Below are 16,984 nucleotides of genomic sequence, written 5' to 3' on the forward strand. Positions count from 1 at the left end.
GACGAAGCGGACCCCCGCGAGCCCGGCAGCGAGTCAGAAATCGGTTGCCGGGCAGGGTGGGGCGTGGCCGGCCAATGGGCGAAAGGAGAGGTGCAGCGGTGGCGGTTGAAGGCGCTCGCGCAGGCGCGTCCGTGTTCTGTAGCAACGGCCGTGGAGGTGGTGGTGGTGGTGGTGGAGGAGGAGGAGCCACTGCTCTTGTTGTCGTCGCCGAGATCCGGCGGCGGCGGCGGCGGCGGCCGTGGAGGAGGGCAGGTGGGTGGCGCTCTCTGCCGCCTCCTCCTCCTCCTCCTCCTCCGCCTTTCCCCCTCCCAGCGCGCAAGCAGTTGCCCGTCGCCAGCCCCTCTGAGGGAAGCCTGGCTGGCTGGCTGGCTCGGGAGCCGGCGGCGCGGTGCCCCCAGCTGAGGGAGAGCGGCCGGGGGTGGAGGGTCCCGGTCCTGGCCTCCGCCCTCCTTCAGGAGCCCCAGCAGGTGAGCGAGGCTGCTGCGGCTGAGGGGGAAGCTGTGGCAGCAGGAGGGCACGGGGGGGGGGAGGAGGAGAGAGGGAGGGTGAAGGCGGCCGGCCTGAGGAGGGAGCGGCGGGGGAACCGGGGGGGGGATATATGTATATATTTGGTGGGGGGGGTTAAAAAGGAGCCAGGGGAAACGCACTTCGGAAAGAGGGGGCAATTCTGGGGTGGGTTTTTCTTTTGCTGAGGTGGGGGCGAAGCCTCCTGACTGGGGCTAACATAGAGGGCTGGATTGGGGCTGGTGGTGGGTAGGAGAGGGGGATTTTGGGTGAGTGCGTAGGATCTACGTAGGGGAATGAAAGGGTCGCGGGTTGGGTGGGGGAAGGTGGCAGCTGCACACTCACAAATACACCCCCCCCAAGTGTGAGGCTGGGGTGTGGAGGGAAGCAGGACACATAGTGGGGATGGGGAAGGAGGATCTGGTAGGAAGTGGCGGAAGAAAGAAGAGTTTTTGGGTTTGGGTGAGGTAGATGACTGGGGCGTCGGGTTATAAATCGATAGGGCGGTTAATGTTTAGGGTTTTTTGGCGGGGGGGGGGAGCGAAGGGAAGAGATGGGCGATGCAAGTGGAGTAGAAGGAATCTGGTCGTTAGGGTGCCCGAGGGGAGGATGGGGTGCAGGCTGGGGCTCAGGGTGTGTGTACCTAGATGGGTGGGGAAATCAGGTTCGTGGTGAGATGTGAACTGAGGAGTTGTGGGGCTAGCAGAGAAGATGAGGGGCTGCAGGCTTATGCCTCCTGGCTTGTCGATGAGTCTTTCTGAATACGGCCAACTGTAGCTGCACCAGTGCATAGGTTTGGGCCATTAGTGGTGCAGGAGTACTGTATATAGAGAATGGGATGGCAGGAGAGCAATGGGGAGAAGGGAGGAGATGTTGCTTGTGAGACCTGTCTGGTGGGTGAACACTACTGTTGGGGAATATCAGGAGCAAGTGGGAGGAGGAGAGGTGTTGGGAGCTGACTCACGTTAATACCTGAATAATTGGGAGGGGGAGAGGTTGCTTTTAGCAGATTCCCTGTTTGTGGTGGGGTGGGTGGGTGGCTGGTGCTCCTGAGACATGAGACTGTAGGGGGGGAGGTGAACATTATAGATCAGTAAGAAGGGGGTGGGGGAGGTAGGGCATTGGGTAGGGGATTCTGGTGGAAAAGAGAAAGCAGCAAGATTTTAAAAACTTGTTCAGTTAGAGACAGGGTAATACCTGGGTATGGGGAGATTCTGTATTTGAGCTAGCTGAATAAGGTGCTGGAAAGGGCTGAGATGAAAATTTCTGAGGGGAAAAAAGATGGGCTTTCATTTTATTTACTTATACAAGTATTTCTGTACTGCCAGTTCATACAATACTATGTGGTGGTTAATGCTGTTACATATGTTCAGAGAGATGATCTGAGGAGGGGATAATAGGTGCTTGGCTGGGGATTGAATTGATTCAGTTTTGAGCAAAGTGTTAGAAGTAAATTGATTAGAATTTGTGAGTGCTGCTGAGAGTGACAGCACAATATTGTGCTGCTGAACAGAGGTCATGGGTTTGGGGTGGTGGTCATTGAAAATAAGATAATTGTGTATTGAGAAGGGAGGAATTTAGGAGAACCAGAGTAGGGTCTGTTGTTATTGTTCTGGAAGGAAGGAAGAGTCTAGATGGGTTATGTAAGAGTGCCAGTGTGGTATAGTGGCTAAAGAGCCAGAGTAGAAGCCAGATTCAAATCTCTGTTCAGTAGTGAACATCACAGGATCATCTGGGGTCAGTCACTCTCTCAAACTAAAAAAAAAACCTCACAAGTTTGTAGTGAGAATAAAATGGGAATGGGAACCAGGTATGCCACACTGAGCTCTTTGGCAGAATGGCAAAATATAAATGGTGATGAATGAATGTTCTTAAGAATTTGGGAGACAAAGTTTGGAGTGGGTTGTGAGGGGTATATGGAGTGGTTGATGTTTATGGTAACTGACCTGATCTTGGGAATGAGCTGGGGATAAGGAGAAAGAAGAGATGCATGGAAGAGGAATCACTGGAATAATTTCATGTAAGGCTTGAGGGTGGTGGAAAGTTCACTCTGAGATGTAGAAACTGAATGGTGGCAGGGGAGCTGTCTGTGAATGAAGGAGTATGTTGAAGAGGAGAATTGGGTGAGCAACTGGCACCTAGTTTTAAGAAATTAGGTTTGGCAGCTGCCTGGCTTGGATCAGGCTGGCTGAGTGTAGTCATTGAGCAAATCTAATAGGCATAGCGATGTGGGGTTGGTCACTGTGGCCAAAAGCAGTATTGGTTGGTTGATTTTTTTTTTTTGTCTGAATTGGTGGGGAATGATTGGCCTCAGTTTTAAACAGGTGGCAAGAAGTTACAGACTAGCTAGTGTGGTTGGTAGGACAAAAGAAACCAATTTGGTTTATGCTGTGGAAGGAAAGTGGATGTGGGTACAGGACAGGTAGTATGAGTGAAAGATTTTTAGGCATATGGTTGATAGTGTGGAGGGAAATGAGTCTGAATTATCAATTAAGCTTCATACAAAGGTGATCAGTTAGAAGCTGCACAGAGTGTGGGAGCTAATTGGAAGCTATGGTAAATTAGTAAGTAAGGGACTGGTTGGGAATGATGAAATGCCCAACTTGAAACATTCAGAGTTGGAGCATTTAGGAACCCCTGATATTTTTTCAGTTCTCACAAGAATCAGGAAAAGGGACATTTACTGGAGCAGAATCTTAGAGCTGAAGGGAGGGACATACAGAAGCTGAGTGTAGACTAGAAGGAAGAATTGGTTATTGGGTCCAGTTAATGCCTATGTTTGTGGAGGACATGTATGGATTGTGCTGCACAGAAGAAAACACTATGTGAAATTGCAATTGTTGTGGTAGGAGCTGGATATAGACAGAAGGATAAAGTTTGGGTGGGGCTTGTTCAAAACAGAGTGCTCTCCCTCCCCCCTAAATTTGGAGGGCTAGAGATCTACAGCGCATTCAGCCTGAGGCTGAATATTGACTCTATGTGAGCCAGCCTGGGAAGGGAGCTATCATTTGGACGGCTCTTAAGTTAAGGGAGAGGCTTGGATATGAGGGGGCTGACAGAGTATGTCACTTAGTATGAGGAGGCATCCAGTGTGAAGGGGGAGAAATGTGTGATTGGATGCAAGAAAGAGCAGGCTAGCTCAGGATTAGACATGTCCAAAGTGTAAGATTGATAGAGGATTTGAGAGTCTCCAAGGACTGCTTGGAATAAGAAGTATTCTTTTGGAAGGTGACAACAGAAGTGCAATTTTATGGTAATAATAGGTCATATGGACCATATAGCTCAAGACAGGGTTGGGGAGTTGGCTATCTGTGTAGGGATTTCTCTTTGCCAAAAAACAGTTTTGTGAGTAATTTAAAATGATTTTCTAACATTGCTGAGTTGTTAAGCTGGGTATAACTAGGTGCTAGGATAACACTGAGCTCTTATAGTGCTGGGTGAAACGTTTGAGAGAAGCTTCTTGTTAACACAGTTGTGAGTGAGTATTACTCCCACTTAGGAACTGGGGAGGCGTGAAAGAGTGCAATGAATTTGGGGCGGGGGCTGTTATTTGGCTACATAGCTGAGGTATAGTGTTGCTCTCTGGAGAAGCTGCTTGGCAGCTTGGAGCAGAATTGGGATGAGGTCTTTTTTGTTATAAATAGCCTCTGAAGGGAGAAAGAAGGAGACTGAAGGGAGAACTTCACCATCCAGCGAACACAAATGTTATTGCAAGCTCCTGTCTTGCTACTGTGGGAGGTTCAGGCAGCAGCTTCCAGGAAGTTCTGTCTGGTTTCTTTTTTGTGCACACTATGTGGAGGCTGCCTCCCTTGTGTCTTATTCTTAGAGGAAATGAAATGCAAAGGGAGGAGAATCTCTCACTGCTCTAGTATCTTATTTCAGAATTTATGAACACATAACTGCGTTAATGCTTGCTTTAAAAGAATACTCTAATTGCAGCTAACACTAAAGAGCTTTATATCTGTGCCATGTGTCTTGAGACTTCCTGAATTTCCTATAAAGAGCTAGGCTTTGATCTGATCTTAATCATTTATGTCTCTCACCAGCTTTGCTAGTAGTAGACATGATCAGTCATTTCTATTCACAAGTCATGACATTTATAGGTCTGGCTTTTGACATTAACATAACTCGGTAAAATAAGCTTCAAAATATAGATTTGAGGGTAGCTCAGCAAGGCAAATACAGTCAGCTTTGCCCATTCAGCTCTTATAACATGGTGTACAATATTTTGGGGTCAGCTGTTCATGCCATTTGCGGAGGATCCATGTGCAGGAAGCCATGGTCACCTTTTACCCATCTGGTGCCAAGTACTTCAGTGTGGCACAGGGGGATTTTCTTGAGTGCTAGCTGTTATAAATTCAATACCATTTTAGGATTTCTGGGAATTGTGGTGTGGGGCTTGGCAGCTAATGATTCTGCAGTTTCCTCATTCGGTGGTTTCCTCATGTGAAGTCATCCGTGTTTCTTTTCTGTGTCTGTCTGCCTGTCTGTAGAATTTTTTGAGACCAAAGTATGGTCTTGGTACAATTTTAATTTGGTCTGTCATTTCCACTCTCCTATGGAAAGAGAAAATACAAGAGTCCACAGTTTAGGACTGACTACTGAAAGTATTTGTATAAAACAGGCTGGTGTCATATAGTAGTGAGCAGCCTTTTGAGTATTGTTGGCTGGATAATAAGCAAAATAACAAGAGGAGTGGAGAGGGGAGGGAGCTGGACATGACAGAAGACCTAAAGTCTGCATCAACATCATGTCCATCATTTTTTCTGTCTTCTGAGAGCCAGTGTGGTGTAGTGGTTAAGAGCGGTAGACTCGTAATCTGGGGAACTGGGTTCGAGTCTTCGCTCCTCCACGTGCAGCTGCTGGGTGACCTTGGGCTAGTCACACTTCTTTGAAGTCTCTCAGCCCCACTCACCTCACAGAGTGTTTGTTGTGGGGGAGGAAGGGAAAGGAGAATGTTAGCCGCTTTGAGACTCCTTTGGGTAGTGATAAAGCAGGATATCAAATCCAAACTCTTCTTCTTCTTCTTCTTCTTCTTCTTCTTCTTCTTCTCTCTCCCCCACTCCTGTATTTTGCTTGACATCCAGCCTGTAAGAGAGTTTAGTTGGTCCTAATAAAGGTATTACCCTACTGTGCCTTTTGATGGATTTTTCTAAGGGACCAGCAGTTTCCTATGCTTTTTGAGTGGGTGAGTAGAAAACTACTAGTAAAATTTAATTGTCTGTTGAAGCTTTCAGTTTTTAAAAGCAGAATACTAATGGAAGCTTGTAGATTTCTCCTGGAGGCCATAGCCTTTGTTTCCTAGCATTCACCTGAGTGCTACAAGTGTGCACACAGCTACCATAGTGAAACACAGGACAGAGCTACTGAGGGTGCATGTGCAGCCAGTAGCCTTTTAAGACTTGAAGTAGTGAGCAACTCGTGCAACTACCATAGTCTTGTGTTGTGTAAAACCTAATGCAGTACTATAGCAGCTGTGCACATTTTTGAAGCCACTACAGTTCCTTGACTCAGAAAGATACATGGAATCACCCCTGTTGATGGAGATACACTTCACTTGATAGCTTTTGTGAGGAAGAAGATGCGGAACAAGGGAGGTGCAGTGGCGCAGCAGCCTCTGAGTATATGCAAGTGTTACAAAAATCCATAAAGCAGTAAATTATAATTGGGATGTTGCAGCTAATAATTTGTTACATAATACCATAACCATGTGTTTCTCTAATTTTTTCTTAAAGTTGGATCACTTGACTGAAAAAGGATTACTTCAGCTGTTATCAAAGTTGTGCTTGACCACTGCTTTGGATGAGCCCTCTTCACACCATATCTGGAACATTCTGGCCTGAATTCACTTTTTTATTTTTAAGGGTAAGATTTTATATTTCTTTTTAATATTTTTATATTTAAAAAAGCACCTAGTTACTTGGGATTGTCTGACATCACAAGGGATCCGTCTTTGCAAACTAAAGGATAGTTCAGATGTTGCAATAAACGTAAGTTGAAATTTAACCAGCTACTCTTTCACTAGGAGAGTAACTTATCTTCTCCTGCTAATGGTCCCAGAACAATACTCTCCCCCCCACACACTTTTTAATTCCTGCAAACACCAGTGTGAGTCAGGAGAAGGTGGGGAGTGGCTGAAAGCTATCCCTGAAACTAGCAGGGTGACTATAAACCAAGATGTAAGAGAGCAAGGGTTAATAACCAGCTTTTCCCAATTTGTAGCATTACCTGAATAGCTTTTACTTGTGTACCATTACGATTGCTAAGTTTTATGGCACAATAAAGATACAGAAGCTCTCCTTCAGACATTTTCAGATCTCTTCATTCTTGTTAGCTTTTTCTTTTTCTTTTTTTAAAAAAGGTTACATAGCACTAGCAGCGCTGTTTATTCCATTGTAGTGTTGCCTAAAGGCTTGGGAGCATTTTAGACAAATGTGTTTAAAAAAAACAACTGTGTAACAACTGGTTAAATATATTTTGGTTGATTTGAGGAAGAATTCTATACCTCAGTTATGCTGGCTGTGGGATGACACATTTTGGCAGAAGCCCTGCTACAGTAGCAGGACATGAAATATATCACTGCAGTGACAGATAATACCAACAGAATGTTCTGCCAGTAAACATATGGTAGTGGGATGGGCAAAACAAAGTGGAGTAATGAGCAGAGGCAATGCTGGGGGAGTAGTTTGTATCTATGCTGTATCCTGTACTCAGACCACAACTGCGCCTTTGTAGACCATTCGGCTTTACACCACCACCATAACCGGAGCAATTGATCTCCTTCTCATCTACTGGTGGGGGACAAAGATAGCCATCAATGTTCCTCCGCCCACTCATGTTGCTGCAACCAAGCATAGAATATGGTGTAACTTGATGCCCAACCGCAGCACACCAGTATGGGGAGCCCACAATAATACCTTTATTGTCAATGTACAACCTGTGTACAATGAAATTAACCGAGCCTCCCCCCCCCACAAACACTCAATCTCTTTGCATTCTGTGTGCTTGTCGCACAACATACCAACCCCGAAAGTCAGTTGCACTATATTATTTTCCGTTATTATTTTCCGTTCAGCAGCCTAATAGCCCACGGACAGAAACTCTTTTTTAGCCTGTTGGTACGACTGATTATACTTCTATATCTCCTGCCCGAGCATAGAAGATTAAAGAGGTGCTGGCTGGGGTGTGAATCATCCCTGATAATTTTTCTCGCTCTCCTACAACTTGGATTTTAGAGCATGGGGCCTATATCTCTCCAGCCCCATGTTGTGCACACTTTGGAAGGGGCACTTTAAATAAAATGGGAGCCATTCACAAAAAGCAGTCTGCCTGGAGAACACTTAGTGGAGCTTGAGCATGTTGCAGTAATATTTCTGTCTAGAACCCCTACAGGTACCTTGCCATGGGACTTCACATGTAAACACTGCAGCAGCAATTGTCATTCCACTCCAACTGGGAATACCAGGATAGAGAACACAACACAGGTAAGCAAAGGAAAGGGGGAACCATGCTACATTGTCTTAACTACTTAAACTGTCACCTATGCCCACACACTTTGCAATATGGGAATACTATGTTTTGTCTAAGCTGTATTTTTCTAATGTGTCCCTCACAACAGTGGGGAGCCGTTTCCCCTATAGACAGGGTGGTACTCATTGCCACACACAAGTTACCTATTGACAGAGGCAAGGCACTGCACTTTAGCTATTACTATTGTTGGTCAAATACTTATGAGCACTCTTGACTTGCAGGATCACAGCTCAGCTGCATGGAGTAAATCAAGTTGTCCCTATAGACACTGAGTTTTACCCCCATTCAAAACGGGTATGTATATTCACAAGTACTGCACACACATTCAGGAACTATGTGCTCCAATTGTTGACTTTTCCTTATTGCTTTCTGTGTCTTCTCTTACTTTCCACAGGACAGTCTCCCACGTACAGGATCCATCCTGCTCCCTGCTGTTTGCAGGCCATTAGAGACATCCTCTTATGAGCAACAGCAATGACCAGACTCCTGGTTTTCCCTCTGTAAGGTTGTTACAATCTACTTGCCCCAGAGAGGGTCCTGCATCCCTGTAAGCTGACATACAGTTATGCAACAAGTGAAGAAGCTTCTACCTTGGAGCTGGTGCCATAAGCAACAGTGTACTTCCTACCCTAACTGTCTGTTGAGCCAGTTTCCAAGACCCAGGAGCCCTACTGGATTGACGCCCCTACACTTGAATTTTTCTTGTTCAGGATCTCGTCTATTCTGGATGCTATTCAATAAAAGCTATGACTTGGTGATGAGTGGCATTTTTTGTTGCTAGTGAGTAGGAGATAGGGATCACTTTGCCTTTCCTAGTATGACTGTGCTTCAGCTGACCTCAGAACATGACTCATGGGTGTGAGCATTTGATGGGCTTTCAGGGGCTGACTCGAGTAGTCTGTGCTACAAGAGGCACACAAATGGAATGAGTGCTGCTGTCAGAGTGTATGAGGCAGTCTGCTGTTATGGCTGAGTGGTTAGGACAGTGTGCTTGAACCACTGGAAGTTGCTGCCTTCTGTGTCTCTGGCTGTACTTGTGTGTCCAGTGTCCTTTTTGATGGCTAGGCAAAGGGTGTTTTCTTCCATGGGTGTGTGTCTCAGTTGTCTTCAATTCAGAGCTCCCTATCAGCGAACTATGTACCTTCTTTTCCTCTGTGCATGTGTATTGTGCCAGTATCTGTGGACATCCTTGGGACTGGCACTGTTTATGTACTGCCCAATAGTAGGTTTTCCGAGTGACTTAAATACAAAACAAGATAATTAAAACTATTGCAGCAGGAAATAAAACAGCCATGGCAAAACTCAGTGCAGCACCAAAGTTACATATATCGTAACACTCCACAAATACCCCAAATTCCTCAATAGCCTGGGGAAAATCAGGGTCATTGGTAACTTTGCACTGGGCGTACTATGGAATCATTTTGTGTGTTTTGAAGTAGGAGTGTTTTTTCAGGGCCTTTCCTTGCTATTGTGAGCTCATTGGCTGTTGCAGAGTGTGGACAACATGTGAGTATCATCCCTGGCACAATTCCTGATTGGGTGAGCCTCTATTTGTCCATAGAGCTAACCGTTTGCTGTCATCTACCACACTGCTAAAGTCTTTGCCAAATCATTTTTTAAACTAATCAGAGGTCCAGTTGTGATATTCACCAACTCACCATACTTCTACCACCATTCCCTTTCCATTTGAGCCAATAGTTAAAATTATTCCTCACCACTTGCAAGGGGCTGAGTGGCCTGGGCATGTATGTGAGGCCCATTCAAAAGGTGGAGAACCTGATAGAAGATGCAACCATCCTATTCCAAGACCTCTAGGACTCACCCATTGTTGTTCCAGAGACACTGGTTTGTTTTTAAAAGTCTCCTTCAGAAATAACCTTTTGTCTCTCATTTCAGTAGGATCCCAATAAGTGTCGGGTCTGACCTTGATGGCATAAAAGTACTGTAGTTCTTAGTATTAAACGTTCTTCTATGCACCTCTCACCTAAGGCTTCAAGGAAAACATCCTCCCTGCATATGCAGGACTTGTTAATTGTTGGCCTGTAACTTGAAATAAATCTTCTGCTTCAGATGGGCTGTTTCCTGTTGAACTCAAGATCTTGTACACAACTTCTGAGCACAGCATATTGAAAGGGACAAAGCATAGAAATGGTATTCTGTGTTTTGATTGTATCCCTGCACCATAGGCCAGGATAAGGAAACCTAAATGCTTATTGCTGCTACATTTAGTGCCAATCATAGGTTTTAGAAGGCGATTGGGCCAGATCCGGGCCTTAGTTTGCCTACACATGCCTTAGACTGTGGTGCTAGTTCTTTGTCAAGTTGATTATTTGGATTTTAAATGTGGGGAAAATATAATTAAAATGAATAATAAATATCTGAAATAAGACATTGGGTAGCTCTGTCTGACTGTTACAAACAATTGCTTGTAAATACTTTGGGAATTTGAAAATAATTTGAAATGTCTATTCATACAAACAAAATAACTAACCTGGAAGTTACTGGTGTTGATCTCCTGGTTTGCCAAAGCTGTATAGTTTAGTAGAGTTGCATACATATTACTTACAAAGTAACAAGCTTACTTTATCCAGTTACTGGCTGCTTTTTGGGGTGAATTCTAACAGAAAGAGGAAGTTTGTAATGTCTTGTAGTAACAAGAGAAAGCAAGGAAACTGAGTCCCCCGTTGTGCTGAACATGGCAGGCTTTTCATTTCAGTTTGTATCCAAAGTTCAGAAACAGCAATTTGCTTTTCCAGCCAAGAATTGGCTTTGAACAGAGCCACAGGCAAGTGAAGCTGATTCTCTCCAGTCCCTCTTCCTTTATTGAAGTCTTGCAAGATGTTGGTTTTGGAAGTGGTTGCTTACTTTCCTTAACTGATCAGCTGAGAGCTGAATGACCAAAGTAAACACCTGTGATCAGCTACAATTGTGCCTGGAAAATAGAGCAAGGAAGCAGTTTAGGAGCAATGGTTCTTTATGAAGTGCTTCATGAAAACAAGAGAATGAGGCCCTTAAAAATGGTCACGAAGAGCTTTTGCTTTAAGTGGTTACTTTTGCATAAAGAGTTGTCTTTGTCTTTGCTTCATGTGTTGGGAGAGGCAGCTGTTTCTCTGCAACAGTTGGTGCCTGTGTCAGGTGTCTGTCTCCCTTGAAGATTGCTGCCACTCCAGAGTGAGGGGCTTAAGATTAACACTTCCAGTGGTTTAGAATGTTTCCAGACAACATTCACTGGCTCTCTTGAGCTCCTGTTCACAGGTGGCGCTTTAGCTGTCAAATGATGGACTTCCAGTACCAAGCTGCCATCAGTGCAAGTACTGCAGCTTGCCAGTCAGAATGTTTCCTTTTCTTCCAGGGGTTCTTCTGCCACCCTGCTGAGCCAATTTTGGAGGCCATGTGGGGAGGGAGGGAACCCCATTGTGCAAGCAGAAGCTCTCATACAGGGTTTGCACTGAAAGGACTTGTTAGGGGGATCCTACCCGAAGTTTTTCACTTAACAACCTTTCCATTTGTTAATAAGTGCCTTGCTCACATGAAAATGTAGAAAAACCTTAATTGCTGCTCTCTTGTGGTACGGCACTTAAACTGAGAGTGTCCTAAGGAAGTTGGCTTGAGGAATCATGCTTTAGGTTTTTACCATTATGAAGTACAAATTCTGAGTTAGGTTTTGGGATACCCTCTTTACCCAGCTACATGCCCAAAACCTCCCAAATCTTCCAAGATTTGAAGGGATCCTGATTAGAGTACAGTGGTACCTCGGGTTACATACGCTTCAGGTTACAAACTCTGCTAACCCAGAAATAACTTTGCTTCAGGATAAGAACAGAAATCATGCTCTGGTGGCGCAGCGGCAGCGGGAGGCTCCATTAGCTAAAGTGGTGCTTCAGGTTAAGAACAGTTTCAGGTTAAGAACGGACCTCCAGAACGAATTAAGTACTTAACCCGAGGTACCACTGTACTGTTTAAAGAGAGAGCCTTGCGCATGCTATTTTTCTCTCATTTTCATTTTAAAAAGCTCTTGTGCCAGATCTTCACACTACTACTGAAACTTGGCAATGTAAGGGTTCTGTGGGAACAGCTGTCAAAAGAGAAACACTGAGGAATTTAGTTGCAAGGATGGCTGGTGTGCACACCCCTTGCTGGACTTTGATCTACGATTGCTGTAAGAACTGCTGTTTCCTGCCTGACTTCATTTGGGAAGATTTGGCAAGATCATCCCTCTCTCCCTCCCAGTCAGCTTTCCTCATTCTGAAGGACTTTCTTCTTACGAGCCAAGAGTCCTGCTTAAAAAGTGTCGCCCAAGCACCTCATTGTCTGGAATTTTGAGCAAAAGCACTGCTGCTTTGAAATACATTACGTTGTTTATAGCCATGGGGAAGCTGTTGAGTTTGTAACAGGAGCAGAGTAGCGAGTCTCCAACAGCTTCTCTGAGAGCTATTTTCTTTGTTTGCCAAGACTAAAAGTCCATCTTCTAAGTTGGAAGGGAAGAGGAGAGAGTATGGTCAAAATCAAAAAAAATATTGGGAGAACCCAGCTTTCCTTCAGCGCTCAAACCAACTTTTAGGTCAAGCAGCCTAAAGTGAATACTGAAATCTCACTCAATGTTTAAATCATTTTTTGTGCACTGTGGGATGGGGGGGCAATTGGGAAAGAATCTTTAGTCTCTGAATGTTGCCACTGAAAACTCAACATTATGCTAAATTAAGGAAATCAAAATTCTGACCTGTGAAAATCATGAAGATTAAGCAAATGAGTTTTTCTTATTTACCTAATTTAATATGTAGTGTTTACTCTGCTCGTTTTGGGGAGGACTAAGGAGCAACATGGCCACTGAAGCCCCTCACTCTGATATCAGAATCATTAACTTGGGCTTCTAGAATTGCACTAGACATTGCCCACATGCTTCCAAGCATATATTGGCAACTGTAAGGGCTAGAAAACTTGTGTTTACAAAATTAAAGCTGGGATTCTTGGGAAGTTGAGGGTCAGCAGCTTTTCTTCATGCTTGTGGCAAGCTCTAGCTATCCTTGCATTTCCGCCTCCTGTCCAGAGTTGTTGGCCAGTTTAGAGTAGATTCCTTTCCACCTCCAAATACAGCGATCAGTTAGCTCTGAAGAGATCTGCCACAGCACCCTTGTACATAAGTCTGGCTTATGTCTGGAAACACTACTATACCATGGACTTTCATGGTGTGTGTATATATATATTCACACACACACACACACCTAGGGGTGTTGTTACAGCTGTATACTTGACTGTGTTATACCGATCCGGAATTTTATCATTGGTTTATGCTCTGTTTCAGGTTCATGTTGGGAAGAGGTCTGAAACGCAAGCTGAGTGATTATGAAGAGAACATGGCAGGTATGTCAAGTGCCTTCGATTCCAGCCGAAACCTGCCATATCCACTCAAGAGGCAGCTGGTGCTCAATGTGTGCCTCACCAAACTACAGACCTACAAGATGCTGGCAGAGCCAAACCTGCACCGCTCTGTCCTTATCGCCAACACAGTCAGGCAAATCCAGGAGGAGATGAGGCAAGAAAATAGCCAGCAGTTCGTTCATATGTGCAGTGGCTTCAGCACCAGCCCTTCCAGTTACCTGGGCTTGGATTTGTTTGGAATGCCGTCACACATTTTCCCAGGCGTTCATCAGCAGGAGTCCAACGGTCATGAGCCACGGCCCGTGGAAGGCCCAATTGAAAACAACTTGCTGGTGGTTTCAGATAATGACATGTCATCTGCCATTTCATCTATTCTGAAAGACTTGGACTTCATGGAGGACGTAAGCCCACCTTCATACCTGGCTGGATCTGGAGATGATCAGTATAAGACTTCTGAAACTTCAGGCTTTCGGTTGGAAGATGACAGACAAGACTTGAAGGGAGTGGAATGTGCATTTGGTTCCTTCGAAATTTCAAGCTCAACTAGCTACTTGAAAGACTTGGCTATCGATGACATTTTTGAAGATATTGACACTTCGATGTACGATTCAGACTTTGACTGCCCCTCACTAACCCCTCCAAGAGCATCGCCTGTGGCACCCACAGAAGAGATATTGAAAACCTTCTCTTCTTGCAATTCCTCCTCAGCAAGCAACATCCCAATATGTAGAAGTGATCTCAGTGATTTGGACCATATCATGGAGATTCTTGTAGGGTCTTGATACTTTTTTAAAATCCAAAGATACTTTTTCCTGTGCTGCCACCCAATGCTGGTTTGAAGTAAAAGCCACAGAGAGAGGGATTGAACTGCAAAGTGTTACGTTGGAATGGTAGTTAGACATTATCCTTAAGTGGTTCTCAAAACCTCTCCAAAACTTATATATAAACCAAAAAAAGTGGCAAGCTGTTATATAAAATGGAGTATTTATTAAACCAATTGTGCAATTTTTTTATCCTAGGGTAAATGCAAGAAATATGTCTCGCACCTTTCCCTAGTCCCACAAATCTCACTTTTTTAAATGTGCAATTTTTAATCTGTCCGAAAAATTTGCATAACAGTAATTTCCATAAGGGGAAAACATCTTCTAAAGTCTAATGATTCTATTTTTAATATAAAATGAGATTCCTTGTTGACATTCACTGGAGTTGCATACTTGGATTTGCAACCTCAGTAAACACAAATATATTTTTAAAGTATTTAAAGGACTACAGGCCTCTTCCCTTTTGTTGAAGGAGCTTCAAGATGCTTGGCAGCAAAATGCCTTGCATTTTGTAAAGCATTTGAAACTATTTATTTTTGTAAAATTTTATAGTCTTTTTACATTTTACTACATTGTTCCATCATAGTTTAGAGATAACAAAATAGGCACGGCAAAGCACTGATCTGGTTGGACGGAGCTGGCACTACCTCTCTAAGCAGCAATGCTGTAACTCTTTCCAGTGCTTTGTCTAAAACTGCAGATTTTTTTGTTTTCTTGGATGGTGTTTGTGGTGGTATAAACAAGAAACTTCTCAGCATCATGGCTGACTTCTGAAATTTTATGGTATTTAATTATACACATTTACAAATGTAATTTATATGTAGATTATCCGATTTTAAACTTTGTCAGTATTATGTGCTTCAATTTGGGAGTAATATGGGTTTTTTAAAATTTAGTATTTACTGTACAGGTAGAACTATTTTAACTCTTTGGAGAATATTGTATCTCTGCAACACGATTTCTAGATTTTATGTGCAATATACATCACTTAAGCAGAACATTTTTGCACACCTTGTATTCTTAAAGAAGTGCATCAAATCCAAATGGCAGGCACCAATTCAAGATACTAAAGGTGTCTGAAGTATACTGTGTGCACTCTTATCTCCTGGCAACTTTGTCCTGTAGGAGTTGGGTAGGATGCGCCTAAGAGCACAGCTGTGGCCTAGCAAGATTCCTTTTTGTGGGAGGAGGGGTGTTGCTTTGTTCAAAATGCTAATCATAGATTGTATGCCTTTCATGATGGTTTTTACTCCTTTTTTTTGCATGAAAAATCCTAATAGTCTGCACTGTGCAAATCTTAGGATCACCCTATCAGAAGTTTAGGAATTTGCACAGCAGTGATCCCTACAAATTGCAGAAGCATATTTTGTCATATTTTAACAGGCTTGCCATCAGCATCCAGTATGCATGAATGTGTCAGGACGCATACATCCCAGCAATGCCCACCAAGACTAAAGCCTCTTCCAGCTTTTCTTTGGTGCCACTGAGCAGGCCTTTCCTGCAGTACTGTTGTTGATTGAATATGGAATTGCATCAGATATCTGTACCCACCTCAATTTCTGCCCACTCCACCCATTCATCATACCTATCTAAAAACAGATGGCGTCAAAGTATCAAAAGCCAAAACCGGCCATCCTGTTTGTCATAGCTTCCAGACACATTTCTAAAGGCAGAGCAGATTGTATCAGAATTAGAAGACACCCCCCCCCCACACACACACAAGAATTCTCATAATATAGGTAATTCCTATTACATTTTTGGGAAATGGAGGCTGGGAGCTCTCTAGCACTGGTTGGAGATGAGCTGCCACTTGGTTCCAGCAGGAGGTGCCCAAGCACCACAGGGAAAAAGCAGGCTAAAGCAGCACCAGCCAACATCAGTTCCTTGCCCTGTTGCTCTAACCACACTTAACTTGCTGGAATCATCGCTTCTCCCCTTCCCACCCAACTCCCATTGATAATTTCCTAACCCCAGTAGTGATAACGATGGGTATGTATCTGCTGTGGAAGAAAGTTTGTTCTGAGAGCATACTGGCTCAACAATGATGCATTTTGGGGGTGAAAGGCTCCAGACTGGGGCAAGAATGTGGTTGTTAGTTATGGAACAACCAGCACCACAGTATGTCCCTAGCATAAATGCATGAGGTAATTCCACAGGTTAGGTGGAGAAAATTATCCAGATGTGTGTCTATCAGTAATACTGTACTGCTATTGTCAACCTTGTTTTTGAACTATTTATTTTAACTCTTTCATTTTATTGTTCATGAGGAATCCAAAAAGCTTCAGATTTTTAAAAAAATGGAAACAGAACCTTGTTTAATCTCAAAATAATTTAAACAATCTATCTTGGGTTCCAAATATTGGGCTGTTTATTTAGTCGACTCTCCTAATAAAGGAACCAGATCCTGCAACTAATGCAGAATGATTCCTGTTTTGTTGCACCAGTGCACAGCTTGGCAAGCAAAGTGTGTTTACATGCACAACCCATGCAAATAGATCTATACCACAGCAGCAGAACCTTTGGCAAAATGCTATCCATCTTTGGTGTAAAGGTATTTGGGTATAAAGAATGTACACAGATTGTGCAGAAATGCTTCTTTGTATGTATAAATATGAATCTTGAAAATGGTAAGGGCCTTCTGCACTGTGATGAAGCAGAATTGTGGTTAAAATAATATTTTTTAAAATTTCTGTGATAATAAATATTTCATTCTAAGTTCTCATCTATGGAAGTAATTCTTGGTTAATTTG

At 43.7% G+C, this 16,984-nt stretch overlaps 1 protein-coding gene across 4 annotated transcripts; it reads left to right on the forward strand.

Moving 5' to 3' along the window:
* The first annotated feature begins 260 nt into the window (after positions 1-260).
* LOC117040606 (SERTA domain-containing protein 2-like) lies at positions 261-15,942 on the forward strand. 4 transcript variants are annotated; one of them, XR_004425880.1, is made up of 4 exons: positions 261-467; positions 6,240-6,369; positions 7,897-7,988; positions 8,429-8,792. XR_004425880.1 is itself a non-coding variant. In XM_033138464.1 (3 exons), exon 3 carries the CDS (start codon positions 13,341-13,343, stop codon positions 14,193-14,195), a length of 855 nt encoding a protein of 284 aa, XP_032994355.1. In that variant the 5' UTR covers positions 263-467; positions 6,240-6,369; positions 13,337-13,340; the 3' UTR covers positions 14,196-15,942. The 4 variants fall into 4 exon arrangements, 1 of the variants encoding a protein (XP_032994355.1); XR_004425878.1 differs by having other exon boundaries at positions 263-467; positions 7,886-7,988; XR_004425879.1 differs by lacking the exon at positions 8,429-8,792 and adding an exon at positions 8,256-8,328 and having other exon boundaries at positions 263-467; positions 7,886-7,988.
* Positions 15,943-16,984: the final 1,042 nt, after the last annotated feature.

This window comes from Lacerta agilis, chromosome 1 (assembly GCF_009819535.1).
Source record: "Lacerta agilis isolate rLacAgi1 chromosome 1, rLacAgi1.pri, whole genome shotgun sequence".
In the NCBI taxonomy this organism is placed as follows: Eukaryota; Metazoa; Chordata; class Lepidosauria; order Squamata; family Lacertidae; genus Lacerta; species Lacerta agilis.